General features: G+C 36.9%; 1 protein-coding gene across 3 annotated transcripts in view; it reads left to right on the forward strand.

The window, feature by feature from the left end:
• Positions 1-2285: 2285 nt before the first annotated feature.
• LOC101730712 overlaps positions 2286-20311 on the forward strand; it is an 81198-nt gene continuing 63172 nt past the window's right edge. For 2 of the 3 annotated variants that reach the window (XM_004911430.4, XM_012954885.3), the window contains exons 1-2: positions 2286-2375; positions 9942-10068. In XM_004911430.4, the coding sequence (XP_004911487.1) occupies positions 9960-10068 (109 nt within the window). In that variant the 5' untranslated portion in view covers positions 2286-2375; positions 9942-9959. Of the gene's footprint in view, positions 2376-9941; positions 10069-20311 lie in introns of those variants that run through there. The other variant, XM_012954888.3, reaches the window with a different exon arrangement.

A 20311-nucleotide genomic window follows, 5' to 3' on the forward strand; every position in this document is an offset into this window, starting at 1 on the left:
GTTGCCATATGCTTTACAGCACGGATGTCTAATTTGTGGTCCTCCAGCTGTTACAAACAACAAGCTCCAGCATTGGCTGGCTAAGAATGGTATAGGATTCATAATCTGCAACAGCTGTTTCATGGCAAACATGATATTCCAGCATTATAGAATGCTAAATGCATGTTCAGCCAAACCATATTTTACAGCACTATACTAGGGGGCTGATTTACTTACCCACGAACGGGTCGAATGGAGTCCGATTGCGTTTTTTTCGTAATGATCGGTACTTTGCGATTTTTTCGTATGTTTTGCGATTTTTTCGGATTCTTTACGAATTTTTCGGATCCAATACGATTTTTGCGTAAAAACGCGAGTTTTCCTATCCATTACGAAAGTTGCGTAAAAAGTTGCGCATTTTGCGTAGCGTTAAAACTTACGCGAAAAGTTGCGCATTTTTCGCGTAAGTTTTAACGCTACGCAAAATGCGCAACTTTTTACGCAACTTTCGTAATGGATACGAAAAACTCGCGTTTTTACGCAAAAATCGTATTGGATCCGAAAAATTCGTACAGAATCCGAAAAAATCGCAAAACATACGAAAAAGTCGCAAAATATTCGTTTTCAAGTCGGAACTTTTCCAATTCGGGTCGGATTCGTGGGTTAGTAAATCAGCCCCTAGGTGTTAAGGTATCCTTTCCAAGTTCTTAACAGTAACAGAAATGGGCTAAAATTTTCTGAACCCAAAGACTTGATTTTAAACCCCTGCTTAAGGACCCCTGCTCTGTACCCAAATTAGCCCTACCCTACCGAGCCATGGGAAAATGATGGGAAAGCCAAGTACATAGCACTTCCAGTTAGAAGGTATTCATAGGCAACTGACTAGTGTTTTGTAAAATCCACTACCCCTACTGAAAATGTGCTAGGGAAAGGTAGGTTAAATGTCTAGATCTAACCAACATAGGTCCTATGGTGGGATATGTAAAATGTTCAAACATTATTCTGTCACTTCATCAAAATATTTTAGGAAGCTGTAAATTTTTATAAACTGGACTTCATAAGAGTTATCTTTCAGGGCACCGGTACACTAGATAACAGTAGATAATTTTTGCACTGTGCACAGTTTCCATCTTCAGAGGATGGACAAAACTCTGGATGTCCAATCCCACACAAACACAGTGAAAGTCTTTTTAAAACAGAAGGTATTCTTATGCCTTATGCTACACATAGCAAAGGTTTTAGCATTGTTTGTTGGGGTTTGTTGTACCAGGTCTTTAAACTAACTGTTTGTGTTGGTCTCAGATATTGTTGGTATGGGATCCATTTTCCAGAAACCCGCTATCCATAAAGCTCTGAATTACAGGAAGGCCCTCTCCCACAGATTACATTTTCAATCAAATAATTCACATTTTTAAAAAGTATTTTCTTTTTCTCTGTAACAATAAAACAGTACCTTGTACTTGATCCTAACTAAGATATAATTAACCCTTATTGGAGGAAAACCATTCTACTGGGTATAATTAATTTTTAAATAATTTTTAGTAGACTTAAGATATGGAGATCCAAATTACAGAACGACATCTTTATCTAGAAAACTCAAGCATTCTGGATAAAAGGTCTCATACCTCTATTAGATGTACAAATGCCCAGTTTCACTCAATCTTAAAGTTAAAAAATGTAAGCATTAATTATAGTAATCTTTGCAATATAAGTGTGTCTGATACCTGGGTGCCAGAGCTCAGAGAGTAAACTAGCATTGGACAGTGTCGGCACTCAGAGGATTTCACAAAAGTTTTATAAGGACAAAAATCAAAGGTGAAAATTAAAGGTGAGATTTATTGGTCCTACCTTTCAGTTCCCTACTGGAACCTTCGTCAGGGAAACAAGTGTGTGTACAGAGCAGAGTTTAAATACATGACTTGGCGCCAAACAGTGTGTTGCTAAGAGGCTAATGGTTGAGCTAAAGTATATAGTATATATGCCACTTTCACTGCAATCATGGTCTATAATTATCTGTATATATTTTTTTATATATATATATTTTTTTTTTTTTTAAATCAGTATTTTAACCAGTATTTTTTTTAAAAACAAGTTATTACTATTGCATGCTTGTTTCATTTTGTATAAACCCTGCATCTCCATGTTTATAAACCTTTCTGTTATGTACTACGAGAAGGCGTACAGCCACATATTGAGAAAGCAAATCAATTGACTGTTATTTGATCCTAAGCCTTTCTGAATGAGCCTGGACTCCTGCAAACAAAGTTGTCAGGGCTTGGTATTTGTTTAAACTTTACTCCTTCAAGCACATAGTACTAGCAACCTTAGTCCAATGCTAAAACAGGAAATTGTTTTTCCTGGAGACAGCAACAAACCATCCAGACAGACAAGTACAGGTATGTAGGAAAGAAGATTATTATATTCTACGCTATGCTTTTTTCAGTCAGTTTTTTCTTTTTTTTTTTTTAATGCCTCTATACCTAAATGATACAGATGGTTTGCAAAAAGGTTTCAATACAAAAGAAAGGTCTAAAAACAACATATAAATGGCAAAGAGCACAATTTACATTAATATAGTTGGACATTATAGTAAGGGACAGGGCACTGTTACAGTGCTGCAGGTAAATGCATTGTTTGGGAGTATCAAACAACATGGCATTCTTGTAGACAGTAATGTACCTTGACCCTGGATAAAACATGCAGTAAGTTCCTAACAGTTGTCATTTCCTTTTCCTATTTGCTACATCCCAAAAAGTCAAGTCCACAATGGATATGATGCATACTCACTTTATCCAGAATTAGTGATGAGCGAATATGTCCCGTATGCCTTTGCCCGCGTCAAAAATTCTACATGCACAATGTTTTTTTGTGGGTTTTTTCCACAAATCTATGCCTGTCGAATTATTTCTCCCATTACTGCCAATAATTTGCCATAGCCATCCCCACGGTGAAAAGAACATGATGTACAGTAATATGATTTGTGTTGTTGTATTTACCAGGGATTTGCCCAGTTGGACATAATATTAAAAATATTACATTTTTACTCACATTGCATACAACACCAAAATGGCTACATGCCATCATTTTCCTTTAAAGACATTAAGAAGGACCATTCTTAAATATGTGCAACAACATATCTTTTGTATTTTTTAAATCTGATTTCTTGGTATGGCTGTATGTATTAATAACAGATATGAGGGCTGATTCACTAAGGTGCGTTAAAACGAGCGCTATTTATAGCATGTGTTAAAAATTTTATCGGATCTAATTTTTCGCGTCTTAACACACGATTCACTAAAAGGATACTTGCGTTAATTTAGGCACAATGCTGTTTGCGTTATTTAAGTCGCGAAGACTATTTTCGTGCGGTATTTGATACAACGTGCGCTACTTAACGCAGCGCGCACAAATTGTCACTGTGGTGTACTGGTGCCAAAACAATCCTATTGGGTTTATTTAATGTTTATATGATTTTTTTGTAGACTTATTGGTAATCCAAATTATGGAAAGGCACTATATCCGGAAAATTTTCTGTATAATTGGTCCCATATCTGTATAAGTGAACAGAAGAATAAAATTGATCTTGGTTTCTCTGTAAATACAGGCTCACACAGGACAGTGTACATCCTTTTTTGCTTCTGTTCACTGGTTATTCCTTTCTCTATTTGAGTTTGTCGCTCCATCGGGTCCTACTCCTGATTGTTAATGTTTCAATTATTTGGTATCTAATTGCTACATTGCCATACCCAATGAAATCCTTGTTTTAGATCTTGCCACTCATCATATATTCTACTCTGTCTACACTTTGCATATTTTGTAGGAAATGTTGACCTAACACAGACTATGTTCCTACAATATATATCAAAATAATGATTGGGGTTAGAGTCTGATGTTTAAGCAATTACTCTATATGTGTGGATAGCCAGACGGAACTATTCTGATAGATTGGCCCATGAGATGGAAGTCCTGCTTGTTTTTATTTTGTCCAGTTAAATTTGACAAGATAGCACTGGTGGCTTATCAGTCAAATTGACCATTGAGGTGGCCTAGACAATCATAGCTAAATTGTATTTTAAAAAAATCCACTCTTGCATGCCCAGATTGATACATGGCACTCTCTTTTCCTATCTGTATTGCCTTGTAGTTTTTTAAATTATACACATAGCAGAGATGAGACATAAAAAGATGATCATTTAGCGATTGCCAGCTATAAAACAGTGTACTCCCCAATGCATAGAGCGTATGAAGCTATGTCTGGTTATGTCAGATTCACCCAAATCCAGTAACTCATAGCAGCCTATCAAACATGTGCAATATTTTTCTTAGTACAGGTATAGGACCCATTATCCAGAATGCTCGGGACCAAGGGTATTCCGGATAAGGGGTCTTTCCATAATTTGGATCTCCATACCTTAAGTCTACTAAAAAATTAATAAAACATTAATTAAACCCAATAGGATTGTTTTGCATCCAATAAGGATTATTTATATCTTAGTTGGGATCAATTACAACGTTCTGTTTTATTTCTACATAAAAAAAGGGAATCAGTTTTAAAATTCTGAATTATTTGCTTATAATGGAGTCTATGGGAGACGGGCTTTCCGTAATTCGGAGCTTTCTGGATAACGGGTTTCCGGATAAGGGGTCCGATACCTGTATATTTATTGCTTTTCTTGAGCTGCCAATGTCCACGTTTAGGCAGTTTTGGTGATTTTGATCATACTGCCCAAATGGCTATGCAAGAATGTTACATTAGGGAGGCAGTTTCTACAGATCATCCTGTTATGCTATCAGATCACAGTCAGTCAGTTTAGACAGAAAATGTAATTTTATAGTGTGTTTCAGAAGAGAAAATTAAAGGAATTGCAGCTCTTCCTCACTCCCTTTTAGTCATAAATGGATATCCCCATGGATGTGGGATCTGATTCCTTTAGGCTCATTTATCAACATTGGGCAAATTGGCACCTTGGCAGTAACCCATAGCAACCAGTGAGCCTGAGTACCCTTGTGCTTCTGCCATCCCAGTCCTGTCATGCAATCTTATCAATCATTTAGAGGAGTGCTGCCTAGAACAAATAACTTATTATGGTCCCTGAAATTAACCTTATTATGGTAGTAGGCTGTACTATATGTATAAAATGAGTGTTCCAATCTTACTTTGTATTATATTACATATTTTCTGTCATCAAATAGCAACATTCCTCTTTTCTGTAACATTTCATATAGAGATGTATAAATAATGCAGAGTGCACTCTCAGTCCTAAACAGAAACAGCTTGTAGAATCTGTTAAACCAAATTAATTTCAACTTTAGGGAATTTACCAGTTGTTCAGATCCCATGCATCTCCTCTTGGGATGAGTCAAGCGTTAGCCTGCATTTTGAGCAAAACATTTTCAGTCAACAGAAAAACTGAAAGTAACCTTTATAACAAAGAAACACTTTAGAAAATGATTTTCTGTTATGCTAATTACGAGTGTCTTTTCGTTCAGCGACAATCATGTTTTACTAAAAGACTTCTACATTCTTCTGTTTATTATGCATACTCTTGCACTGAAATCCACAAAAAGCTACAGCCTTGCAGTGTGTACATGCATATATGTATATGTGCCCTGGGATACACAATTAGCATCACTGAGAAGTCAGGAAATCTCCATTATGCTACACAGATAGCATGTGTTACATATAAGTTTTTTTTTTTATATCTCCTTTTTAAAGGGAAGGGGTTACTTTAACGTTATCTTTTAGTATATTATAGAAAGCCCAATTCTAAGCAACTTTTCAATTAGCCTTCATTATTTGTTTTTTTATGGTTTTTGAATTATTTGACCCCCAAGTTAAAAAAAACTATTGTACTGTGAAGCTAAAGTGTAATTGTTAAATTACATTACTTTTTTTTTTTATTCAGGTCGTTTCCTATTTATATATCAGTCTTTCATTCAAACCACACCTTGGTTGCTAAGGTAATTTGGATCCTAGCAGCCAAATAGCTACTGAAACTTCAAGCTACTGAAAAAAAAACTGATATACCGTATATACTCGAGTATAAGACGATCCGAAAATAAGCCGAGGTACCTCATTTTACCTAAGAAAACTGGAAAAACCTAATGACTCGTGTATAAGCCTAGGGTGGGAAATGCAGCAGCTTCTAAGTTTCAATAATCAAAATAAATTCCAATAAAATTAGGATCTATCAATCTTACTGAACAAATACGTGCAGGGAATGAGTATGCAAGATGCCAGGCTCCCCCCTACTGCCTCCTCTAGCAGGGTCACCTGTAGAAGTAATCACTCATTAATGCCTTGCTCCTCAACCTGTCTATCAAAAGGAGCACATCATAAACTGAGAGGATTCAGCTTGAGGTTTACTTCAAGGAGCTCCCTCCCTCTTCACCTCAATAGCATGCAGGCTTGATATTCCGTTGCCTGCCTGCTTCAAATAGTTCCATTCCTGCCTGCTTGTAAAGGCTCTCCCTCCCCCTCAGACACAGACACCAGAGCTGAGAGCAGGGAGCCTGTGATGTCACGCCAGGGGGGCGGGGCAAGGACCCAGGAAGCAGCAGAGCACAGAAGAGCACACGGAATCAGGTAGCAGAGGGTGTTAGTTGGAGGGACTCGAGTATAAGCCGAGGGTTAATTTTTCAGCACATTTTGGGTGCTGAAAAACTCGGCTTATACTCGAGTATATACGGTAACTAAAAAACTACAAATAATAAAAAAAGAAGACCAGTTGCAAATTGTCTCAGAATATTACTCTCTACATCATAGTAAAAGTTTACTTAAAGGTGGACAATCCCTTTAATGCAGCAATAGTGTCACATGGGAAAACCATATAGTTTTCTGGTACCTGTAACTGCTTGGATAATCTGCCTTATATATCACATACTTCCTATATATTCCTTTTTAATAGTTATGTAAAATGTTTTCCCCCAAGCTGCATCACCTGGTAATCCAATCATTAAAAGGGTGATTTATCAATGGTCAAGTTTGATTTTGTACTCAACTCTGGTTTTTTTTGTGCTTACAAAACTGGAATTTAAGTTATGGTTTGAAAACTCAAATGTCTGTCATTTATTAAATGCAAAAACTCCGAAAACATGAATGTAAAAATTTTCCATCTAAAAGCTTGCGAGTTTCTATAGAAGTCAATAGGAGTCGTCCTAGGCAAAATACCCCTAGCATATTATCTGCTCTCCCACCAAAATCTCAGTGCTCATTAAAATCTTTTGTGGGAGCTGGCCTCAAAGAGTTTTTGCACATACACATGTGCAGCACACAGGTTGGGCTTAGAGGAAGCATTGAATTAGTAGGACTAATAGAATGCCAGCCAGGTAACAAGCAGTGCCGGATTTATCTTCCGGGTGCCCCTAGGCCGCCCCTGTTGATCGCACACCCCCCCCAACCGCGCATGTGCGAACTCCCGAACACCTGCCCCCACGCGTATGCACATACATTTAAAGTCCCATACGGAGCAGTAGGGAGAGGTCCACATTGCTCCGTATGGGAGCAAAATATCGCTGTGGCTACATTTCTGCCGCCCTAGGCCTGGGCCTTTTTGGCCTCTCCACAAATCCGGGCCTGGTAACAAGTACACATGCAGTGAGTATAGTATCAAATGAGAAGACCAATCCTTTCCTTTGGAGCATTCTGTCGCCACTCCCTGACTTGCACAGCTGAATAAAGAGCAAGTTAGGGGACAAGTAGGGTATTCATGAGGGAGGAGGCATTTGCCCCTTGTGAATACAGCACTGCCAAATGCAAGCAGCACTGTTTTCATAAGGCTGGTTTCAGGTCACTGTGGTTAATTTCTGCAGCAATTTAAACAGACTGAGCAGAGGGTGTGGTGAAATCCAAAAAATGGATTATGGGTTTTTTTGCACTTTGTATCCTGCCTTCCATGATGTAAATGATCCTCTAGTGTTTTCCCCCATTATTATGCAAAGCTGGTCACATCCAGTCTCTTTGCCTACCTACTGTTTATTTCTGCTGTGCTGCTGGAAATACAGAAGCTTTGTACATACTATAACCATTCTATTTATGTTTTATGCCTTTTTATGTTCATGAATATTGCGTGTTGATTAATTATTTAGGGAAAAATGTGTTTTCTAGGTACCTGTTCTATGTCCATTGGTGCAGTTTATAGCTTCCACAAAGGTTTCCTTTGCCTAGTATAAGTGATTATACACAACCATGCACTTGCTTTCCTAGCAAAATGCAAATTCAAAGCCAGCTTCAAATTGCTTCAAAATTAAGCTCTTATCATGTGCTGTTGGGAAAATCAACAGTGACTTTCTGAATGAAGCAAAATGCACAGCTGTTTCTTCAGCGATATTCATTTTCATTACGTTTATCAAAAAGAGTGAATGCAATTACTAACAAGCAGAATCCTAAATAGATTATTATTCTTCAAAGGTATAGATATATGTTGTTGTATTTGTAGCCATGCTTTACCTTAAATTTGTTTATTGTGTTTTATATTTTCATTAATAGGTGTTGCAATGCACTATTAGGACTATGGCATGGGGGTATATTGCAGTGACCAAAATAACCACTACCCACTGCAGTAAAACTTCTTCTCTTCATACCATCATTTTTCTAGGTGAAAAGCATGGGTTTGCATCAATTTGCTGCCCATTTATTTAGCATGAAGGAAAGTCCCTGTCATTGCCATTGCCCTTGCTCCTAGAACAAGAAAAAGTAAACTCCCTGTGAATGTAAAAGACTTGCCAGCACATTAGAATGGGTTAATCAAAGACATGTTGCAGTTGCAGTCTTAATGGTAGTTCAATAATGGATATTTAGAAATTAACTTATGAACATATTAACATATATTAACATATGAAGAAGCTTCAAGTGTGCAAACCTACTTAACTTTAGTAAAACATCATATTTGCAAATTGCACCATAATATATGCAGGCTTATTCTTAATATGCATAAAATGTAACCCGGTTTCCTTGTCACTTGTTGGTGGTGATAATACTGATTGCAGTGAAGAAGGCTGCATTGTTGGCAATGCAGTGTAATGTAATTTAATAACCCATTGCCACCAATGGCTTAATGCTTTCAATCAGCCATCCGGTAAATGCTACCTGTTAATTGGTTGCTATTGGCTACTAGACAAGTAGTAAAATTTAGACCATTTATTTAATTATGCCCTTTCTTTTCCTAACCAGACAAGAAGTGAGTCTTGGAGAATGGCTGTAGGACGACAGTATGAATAATGCTTTTAGCATATAACTAGCCAATACAAGTCCAGGCACCCTGGAATCACATACTTGTATACTGTGTGGTTTATATGCTCTTGGGAAATAGCTTGCTACAAATGTGAAAAACAGCACCTTCTGTATTGAGAGTTTCAGAATTGAAACTGAATTTTAGAATAACCCAGCAGTAATTTCTCATCTCTTGCATATTCTATATACTGATATTTAAAGCACTTTCTAGGTTTACATAAAAAAAAGCCAAATCAATATATGAAATATTTAATACTGAAACAAGGATTACTTATAATTCACCATAAAAGTGATGACAGCATTTTGGACCCTACTTTTTGCATACTTTTCCAACAATTAACAATACATTTATTTTTTGTTTGAAACCTTTGTGATTCATGCTTTGTCATGTGCTGGTCCATGAACATGAACATCTCATTGGATGGTGTTTTTGGGAAGCACCCTCTTTAAACATGATTGCCTGTGGCTTTTCATGAACAAGCCAGAAGAGCCATGTCGAGAAGAAATCCAAGGCAATTCAGGCACTTTATCAGAAGACATGATGAGCTCCTGCTACAGTGTCTAGTAAAATAATACCCCCTGAAATTGTATTTAATGGTGGATAAAATAGAGCTGCTGTGTATTCATATATATAGTTGGAACAAAGGAAATCTGCTCATTTATGAACAATGATAAATGTGAGAGTAAATGGCATTACACAAAATTTAACTCTAAACTTTCTATATTGTAGAATTCCATGACATAAATAATGGGTGCCTACGCAAGCACATTTCCTAACAGTGGTGGCAACATTGTGTTGGAGGTAACAGATCCTTCCCAGTCTAACTGGATTACGGCTCATGCTGAGACTTGCAAAAGTAAGATCAATTTGTTTTTTTTCCTAACTTTAATTTGGTATTCGTGACTTTTAAGGAAAGTAGGTTAATGCTTGACATAGTATTATAGATGTTAGCAGTATATTTTATTTATCGAGGGATGTTTTCAGCACTACTGTCCTAATGAAGAGTAATAAATATGATTCACATGCATAAATGTTAAGAGTGTTATACTAATTTTGGTAATTTATATGGCAATGCAAAGGAAAAATGATGCTCAAAACCCTGTAACACACATTTGCACCTTCTCCTGAGTAAACAGCTGAAAGCTGTTTGATTGAAAAGGTACAAAGGCTCTGCTTTCCCTGTTAAAGCAAACACTTCATTACAATTATAAAAAGGACAGGAATCCCTAGAGTAGTTTCAACCCATTAAGAAATATAGAAAATTAGGGTAAAGGTGCATAGTGACTAGACTGGGCAAACTTTGTGCAGTATATAAGTATATATTAAGTTTGGAGGAGCACTCACCAAACAAGAACACAGCATGCCTGGGTGCAGGTAAAATGTGTACAGAGCAACAAAAAATTACGCACTCAAGCATAAAAAATTCCAATGTTTCAATCACATCATCATGATCTTCCTCAGGGAAAAAAACAACATACATACATATTTAAATGAAGTGATTAACTAATAGAATTACGCAGTTCCAACTTAATTAAAAAATATATATGGTTTCTCTTATTTCTCACACTAAACAAGAATATGAAGTCAGTTCCAATTCAGTATTTCCTGTCACTTCTGGTCCAAAAGAACTTTGAAGAAGTTGATAAAATGAATTACCAGTCCACTGATGAGCCCCTTATAATGAACTTAAATGCTAAGGGAGGGGTTTGTTTGTTCAAAGGTCAGTAAAAATAGCCCAACTTTGAAATTCATGATTTGTAATAGAAAAAAACAGGGTAATATGGATTTTTTATTAAAGCAATAGGCAGAATATAATTGCAACACAAGTACTATGTACTGTGGGCAGAAAATCAAGGCTGAGAATCAGCCCCGAACACTCTGATTAGCTTTCTAACATGCCTACACCTGGGCTGACACAGTGGCTCTAAGTGGAGACACATCAGAAAGCTGATCATTGCATAAGGGTTGATTCTCGGCCTGCATTCATCCGCAGGTCAAGAATCAGTTCTGTGTGGCATTAACCTTAATAGTGGTGGGCAGTCTAAGTCACAAGCATTGCCATGGTGTGAGTTAATTCCATTGGCTAGAAACCAGAACCTTGCTTGCAAGCATGTATGTGTGCCCTTGGTATAAGTGTAAGCATACTGTTCATACAATACAGGGACTGACCCTTAGTACCTAAAATGGCAGTTTTTCTATTCTGGATTCTTCAACGGCACAAACTACTAGAAAACAAAAAAAATGTTACTTATATAAAGCAGTATTTTACATGTGGGCTGTTTTTTTTTATATATATTTATAGATGCCTACAATGTTTAAAGTTATTGGGTCTGTGCTATTTGTCCAGATTGACCAGATGTAAAAACAAAACAATACCTTGTACTTAATCCCAACTAACATAAAATAATCCTCAGTGGAAGCAAAACAATCATATTGGGTGTATATAATGTTTAAATGATATTTTATTCAGTTTACTGCATGGTGATCCAAATTACGGAAAGTTACCTTATCCAGAAAAGCCTTGGTCCCGAGCATTCTGGATAACAGGTCCCATACCTATAATTCTGAGCTTTCTGAATAACAGATTTCCAGATAACCGATCCCATACCTGTATATTTATATGAAATATGTATGAAATATATTTTTATAAGCTGGTTTACAAGTACAGGTATAAGATCCGCTATCCAGAAACCTGTTAGCCAGAGACTCAATTTTAATCCAAAAATTCAAATTTTTACAAATTATTTCTTTTTTTCTCTGTAAAAACGAAACAGTAAGTTGTACTTGATCCTAACTAAGATATAATTAATCCATATTGGAGGCAAAACAATCCTATTATGCTTACTTAATATTTAAATTATTTTAGTAGGCTTAAAGTATGGAGGTCCTGATTGTGGAAACGCTAGCTGAAGCATTGAGGATCACAGGTCCCTTACTTGAAGTTAATTCACAAAAATAATTATAATCAGTTTTGAACTTCAGTATAACAGGGTTATAATAGGGTTGCCATCTGTCCAACCAACCTGCCCCTGCCTGGAGTTGCCGAAAACAGAAGGTGGCAACCCTAGTATAGCATGAAAGTTGCACCAAGTTGGTTTCAAAGTTGGACCCAGTTTGAACAGTAAATTATTCTTTGGAAGGTATATCAAACAGGTTTAGAAGCAATGGCCAAATTAATAAAATTTCCCCTACATTTATATAAAAATTCAGTAAACTGATTTTTTTCCTTGTTTCTAAATGAGTTGCTCATATATCAATAGCATTGCTAGTTAAACTTAAATCCAAACCATCTGGGCTATTTACGTCATTAACAAAATAATATATAGTGATATAATTTTGTTTAAATGTGTGTCACAAGAGGGTTATATGTGCCAGATAACAATGACTTAATAATAAGGCGTAAAAGGATAATAGGAAGTAATGTTTGAATTACTTTTTTAACAGCAAACATGATATGCCAGGTGTGCTGTGTTGGTACATGTCTGCAAATAACGTTAGGGTCAGTTTTAGCTAATTAGGTAGATTGTTTCTATATTGAATATTGAACAAATATTGAATAATATATTTGTTCCACAGGAGTAGTGATTATCTAAATTTGAACATTATTTTAAAATGAGCACAGAAAGGGTTAAACCCAGCAGGGCTATGAACCGATTCCTAAGCAAAATAGACTATGGCCTTAATGAGCTAATAAAATATCCTACGTGATAAAATGGAGCAAAAAAAAAAAAAACTACTAAAATTACTTGATTACATACTTCATAAATTAGTATCCAATGATAATAATCTAGATATGTTATCACATTAGAAAGGACTTAAATCAACTTCTTAAACACGCTTGGCAAAGGACAGCAGGAGGAATATTGTTTCAGTACAGCAGACTCAATGTACCGTATATACTCGAGTATAAGCCGATCCGAATAGAAGGTACCTAATTTTACCTTAGTAAACTGGAAAAACTTAATGACTCGAGTATAAGCCTAGGTTGGGAATTGCAGCAGCTACTGATAAGTTTCAATATTCGAAATAAATACCAATAAAATAACATTAAATGAGGCATCAGTGAGGTATATATATGTGTGTTTTTAAATATTTATTTCAAAGAAAAACAGTAAACTAGTCCTGAAAGCGGAGAAGAGGGTCAACAAAAACAATATGATCTCAACAATGATACCTTAAGAGTACTACCCCCTTAGCTCAATCAGTAACCAAGCTAAAATACAAAGAGTTAAAATCCTTCAAAACTATATATAGTTTACTAAAAACTAGACAAAGAGAAAAGCACTACATGGTTTGTATTGTGTGGAATCTTTTTGGAGAAATAAATTAAAAGAATTAAAAGAAAATCTAAATTGCTTAAGCAATCTCAGCAGTCTTTATAATTTAAATTTCCCGGATAAGGGGTTCTTTCCATAATATGGATATTTTTACCTTAAGTCTACTAAAAAATAATTTAAACAATAAATAAACCCAACAGAATTGTTTTGCCTCCAATAAGGATTATTTCTTCCTTAGTTGGGACAAGGTACTGTTTTATTACTTGAATAATTATTATTGAATATTTGAATTATTTTATTCAAATGGATTCTATGGGAGATGGCCTTACTGTAATTTGGAACTTTCTAGATAATGGGTTTCTGTATAACAGATCCCATACCTGTAAATACATGATATAGTATATAAGGAAATCTATAGTTGATCATCTGAATGTAATCATGTACTCATTTATGTTAGTTAAACAAAAGACTTTTCCAACTATTTCATATTTTACTATATTGGCCTTTATGCATAACAGCAATGTTGTCAAGTGTTATCCCATCAGATTTATACAGACACCAGCAAAGATTGTATACAGTTACTGGTGATCTAATGTTTCAGGGCAGTTAAGCTGAGCAAGAGTCTGCAAAAGAGATGCTGACTTGGTCCTGGGCCAGTCCATATGCTCCTAGTCAACAATCATCACCAAGGTGGTATAATAGCAACTGTGACATTTAGACAGTAGGGAGAGGACATGGGGGACTGTGCAGGGAAGCTGCAATTACAGAAAAATTAATGGAGGTTATCTGCACAGTACTTTTACCATTTTTAGTCACAAACAATTATACACTTTTATATAAAAGCCTCTTTACAATAGTTAGATTGCTTCTTCTTTGTGCAAGAACATATTAACATACATTAACATGTCCATTCCTGGATGTCACAACTTTATCTGAAACTAAATCTCTATAAAACACAATTCATTATATTTTCTCTGTCCCTCAGGTCTCACTCAGTCTGTAACACCAACGTTCAGTCAACCACAGAGACTGCTGCTTAGGAGTTATTGTTGTCCCAACACTTGCCTAAGCTTGTCATATTCATCTGCGCAACATTGCCCAAATACACCCTTTCCCCTGCATAGATACAACTAAAACACTTATTCATTCCTTGAAGGCATTCCAACATGTCATCTTTCAGGACTCCAATTTGTTCTAAACCCTGCCGCTAGACTCATTTATCTTTCATCTAGACTAATTTATCTCATTGCTCCACATCAGCCGCTCCACTATGCATATCTCTTTCACTGGCTTCCAAGCTCCTCTCAAATCAAACTAAGGCTCACATTCAAGATCATTAACAATGAAGCCCCTCCGTACAGTATATCTCAGCTCTGATTTCAAGATACAAACCTTCACACAATCTACGCTCTGCTTCTGACCTTTGTCCCTCTTCCCCTCTCATCACTTTATTCCATTCCCAACTGCAAGATTTCTCTTGGGCTTCTGCCTGTCTCTGTAACTCTGTGTCTCTTTAGAGCTCTCTCTCCTATTTCTTCCAAACATTCAAATGCTCCCTAAAGACCCACCTGATTAGGGAAGCATATACAATGTATCTTGATTCATTACACAATAACTGTTTCCATATATCCTATGTTACAAATGTCCCATAAATATTAAGCTCTTACGAGTAGGGCCCTCTGATCCGTTTTTACTCTGTAACCCTTATTGGTTACATTATTGTAAGACTCTGTTTGTAATAAATTAATGTAATGCACTACATAACTTGCTGGCACTAAATAAATAAATGATTATAATGATGATGTAAACAAAATGCTAAACATTACAATGTCAGGCAAATATATGCGTGTGCACACACGTTTGACCATAGTCTAGAGCAGACACTGACTATTTGGCCTTTTGGCATTTACAGAGATGACCTTCTGTGTTACCTGACAGAAGCCAAAAGTCTGGCAAAATAATAATAAATAATTATGCAAAAGTAAAAGAAGATGCATTTAGTAAAGGAGCTTTTGCAGACAGCTATTTATCATTTAGAGAGCAGAATGACTAATCAGATGTTTAATTACCAAGTAACAAGGGGCCATTAAAAAAAGTGATAAATGTACTTCTCTGGTTAACTATTCTATAACAAAAGCTTTAAAGGAAGGATTTATAGAAAAAAAAACACAGAGCTTTCTGGCGATACACTTCATTGAAATCAAATTAGACCTATCTAAACCAATAAGCTGTGAAGGAGAAATAAAGTTCCACATACCTAAATGAACCATAGTTACTTAAGGGATACTGTCAACACTTTATCAAATGCTTTTATGGTCAAAATCATTAGCAGCAGTACAACAGAATGAAATATCTGTAAATCAATGAGTTCCCACAAAAAGGAAAAAGTGCTGTGATAAGCTCATCCAGGGAAGTGTGCTTTTCTACCAAATGAGAATAAAACTGCTTGCCCAGCTAAACTTTTATTCTATTCTATAAAAAGAATAGCCCAAGCAATCAAATCAGTGCTTTCTGAATAATGATGTTATGAACTGGCAGAGGACATTTTAACAAATATATCAGATCTTGTATGTATATTGTAATGTTGGTTGTCATGTAAGTTTACCCTGTGTATGTTAAAAAAAAAAAAGGGTTTTTAAAGAAACTGGGCCCAAAGGAAGGTGAAGTTTTAATTGTTTTGATGATACTACTATACAAATTAAAAGAATATGGATCCCACTGCCTTCACCTGCCTGGGACTTTATCTATAACATATACAGGTATCGGACCCCTTATCCGGAAAATCTCCCATAGACTCCATTGTAATCAAATAATTCACATTTTCAAAAATGGTTCCCTTTTTCTCTGTAATATTAAAACAGTACCTTTGTACTTGATCCCAACTAAGATATAATAAATCCTTATTGGAGGTAAAATAATACTATTGGGTACATGGGCGTCCGCAGAAAATTTTCCAAGGGGGGGCAAGTAAGCTAGCATCATCCTGCAACAGATAAATATATATATATATTTTTTTTTTTGCTGGATGATACTAGGGGAGGCTAAATATGGCCCATACACAGACTGACCTACAGCTAATGTGACACTTAGTGGATTCACTGCTGACGTAAAAAGTTAACCTCCCAACTACCTCTTGCCGTTCCCACTGTACAAAAGTGCGGGTGGGGGTGCTTTTTTTTTTTACCCTAAAATGTTTAGTATTAGTAGTAAAAGTATTCATACGCGCACTTCTGTTAGGGGATCTGCAAACATTTGTGTTTGTGATCAGTTAGCTTAAAGGGGTAGTTCGCATTCGAATTCACTTTTATTTTTAATGGTTTTTCAGTTATTTAGCTTTTTGTTCAGCAGCTCTCCATTTGGTATTTCAGCAGCTATCTGGTTGCTAGGGTCTTATTTACCCTAGCAACCAGGTAGTGATTTAAACAAGAGATGGGAATATGAATAGTTAAGGGGCCTACTTGGAAAAATAAGTAATACAAAATTATAATAATAATAAAATTGTAGCCTCACAGAGCAATATTTTTTGGCCCCCATTTGAAATCTGTATAGAGGCAGAAGAGAAAGGCAAATTATTCAAAAAAATTAATTAGGAAGACCAATTGCAAAGTTGCTAGGAATAGGCCATTTTATAACATACTAAAGGTTAACTTAAAAGTGAACCACCCCTTTAGATGTGTTTATGTTAGTTTTATAGCAAGAAAGGCAGTGGGTACTGACTCCCCATTATATACAGTGAGACGCAGTCTGTATTTACAAACCCAGCACATTATATACAGTGAGAAGCAGTGGGTACAGATGGCAGATATTCAGGCCCTGGCACTATAACACTGGCACTGATACACAACATTGGCCCCACTGTAACTTACTATAAATGAACAAAACAATGACAAAAAAAAAAAAAAATAGTAAGTGCAAAAAACAACAACACATATATAAACACACAATGAGCTTTTTCAGAGGGAAAGAGTTAACTTACCCTCCATGTGTTAGGGTAGGGGATAGATTATATATTATTATAGATGTCAGGTCAGGCAAAAAACAATTTAATGTCAGCTAGTGATTCTTTAGAACTGTATAGTACCTGGGTATAGTGCCTGGGTATAGTACCTGGGTATAGTACCTGGGTATAGTGCCTGGGTATAGTGCCTGGGTATAGTGCCTGTGTATAGTGCCTGGGTATAGTGCCTGGGTATAGTGCCTGGGTATAGTGCCTGTGTATAGTGCCTGTGTATAGTACCTGTGTATAGTGCCTGTGTATAGTGCCTGTGTATAGTGCCTGGGTATAGTGCCTGGGTATAGTGCCTGTGTATAGTGCCTGTGTATAGTGCCTGTGTATAGTACCTGGGTATAGTACCTGGGTATAGTGCCTGTGTATAGTGCCTGGGTATAGTACCTGTGTATAGTGCCTGGGTATAGTGCCTGTGTATAGTACCTGGGTATAGTGCCTGTGTATAGTGCCTGTGTATAGTGCCTGGGTATAGTGCCTGGGTATAGTGCCTGGGTATAGTACCTGGGTATAGTACCTGGGTATAGTGCCTGTGTATAGTGCCTGGGTATAGTACCTGTGTATAGTGCCTGTGTATAGTGCCTGGGTATAGTGCCTGGGTATAGTGCCTGTGTATAGTGCCTGGGTATAGTGCCTGGGTATAGTGCCTGGGTATAGTGCCTGGGTATAGTGCCTGTGTATAGTGCCTGGGTATAGTGCCTGGGTATAGTGCCTGGGTATAGTGCCTGGGTATAGTGCCTGGGTATAGTACCTGTGTATAGTGCCTGTGTATAGTGCCTGGGTATAGTGCCTGGGTATAGTGCCTGTGTATAGTGCCTGGGTATAGTGCCTGGGTATAGTGCCTGGGTATAGTGCCTGGGTATAGTGCCTGGGTATAGTGCCTGGGTATAGTACCTGGGTATAGTACCTGGGTATAGTGCCTGGGTATAGTACCTGGGTATAGTGCCTGGGTATAGTACCTGTGGGATGAAAACTGCAGCAAAAGTTGAGAGTTGGTTCTTAGGTAAAGTTACAGGGGCAGATTCTTCTTTTCAGTCTTTATTTCTGTTTCCAGTTTGCAAAATCTCCCGATCCCTGTGTGCATGTGTGCTCTGATTGGTCAATTTTACTGTCTGTCAAGGAAGCTGTGCTCTGATTGGAGAATCCACAAGAAGAAAGATCCAATCGGAGCACAGCAAAAACGGGCTTGAGGGGACTGCAGAAACGGAGTAAGGTTTTTGTTTTTTTTGCTACTTTTCCAGGGGGGGGCAAGTGCCCCCTCTTGCCCCCTTCTGTGGACGCCCATGATTGGGTATAATTAATGTTTAAATAATTTTTTTAGTAGACTCAAGGTAGGAGATCCAAATTACAGAAAGACCCCTTATCTGGAAAACCCCAGGTCCCAAGCATTCTGGATAACGGGTCCCATACCTGTACTTGTATATAATCATATGATTATTTATCAGTAAGGAAGTGTGTTCCAATACTAAGTATAATAAACTTGGTATTTAATCCATTAGCTTTATATTATTCAATTTATTTTATAAGGATGAGCTGAGACCTAAAGATGGATAAAAGAAAAGAAAACTATTATTTTATTTTGAAGAAAACTATTGCTTTGAGAAACAAAGAATTTTTTTTTCTAAGGGCTGTGGCAGACGGGGAGACTAGTCGCCTGCGACAAATCTCCCTTGTCGCGGACGACTAGTCTCCCTGAAATACCATCACACCGGCGATTATGTAAATTGCCAGTGGGATGGTATACGCCTTGAGAGGAAACTTCCGCAATATCGGTGAAATCGCGGCGCTGCATATGCCATACCACCAGCGATTTACATACTCCACAGTGGGATGGTATTTCGGGGAGACTAGTTGCCCACGACAAGGGAGATTTGTCGTGGGCGACTAGTCTCCCCGTCTGCCAAAGCCCTAAGAGAGACATGTAGAGAGTCTTCTAGAAAGTTGTCCCTTTTCACTAGTGACTAGACTGGGGCTAAAAGATTACCTAGAGTGTTAGACTTGCAAGCTACAAACCTTCAATTCCAATGCCAGTTATTACTTCTGTAAATGAATTAACATCTCCGCTTTATCCCTGTGTAGTCCTTCTAATCATTGTATCCCACCCCCTTTATCTTCAAATAGTACAGAGGCACATGAATACTCACTGATATATGAGAACTTATGATGAATACTTTCATTCTAATTGGTCATTGACACTTTTATCAGCTTCAAATTTCTCAAACACTTCACAGAAGTGCCAACAATAAGGGAATGAAACATGTCAGTTGTGTTTAATGCACTGTGCCAATTACTGACAAATTTATAATCATATGGAAATAAAGAGTAAGGTTTTAGAAGAAATATATTTTGATTTATTGAATTGAATCGCAATGGAAGTAGAGTTAAGATAGCGTGTTATTCATAAAATAAGTATCTGCTTGTCATTGGTTTAAAAGAAAGCATCTTATTGGTTGCTATGGGTTACTGCACCTGGGCAAACTTTGTGAATTTTATTACAGTTCCACTTGGTAGGGACTGATTTAAATAATGACCAATATCTGTAAAGCTATGTGTAAATATGTGGGTCCTATATAAATAAATGCCAATAAATAAAAAATAATTAATTATAGCTATTCACAATGATTGGGGCATTGGTTCATTAGTACCTTGAAGATGTAGATATTATGGTAGTGCTACAAAAGGTAGGATATGAGCATGGGCGTCCACAGAAGGGGGCAAGAGGGGGCACTTGCCCCCCCCTGGAAAAGTAGCAAAAAAAACAAAAACCTTACTCCGTTTCTGCAGTCCCCTCAAGCCCGTTTTTGCTGTGCTCCGAT

Source organism: Xenopus tropicalis, chromosome 1 (genome assembly GCF_000004195.4).
Source record: "Xenopus tropicalis strain Nigerian chromosome 1, UCB_Xtro_10.0, whole genome shotgun sequence".
Lineage (NCBI taxonomy): Eukaryota > Metazoa > Chordata > Amphibia > Anura > Pipidae > Xenopus > Xenopus tropicalis.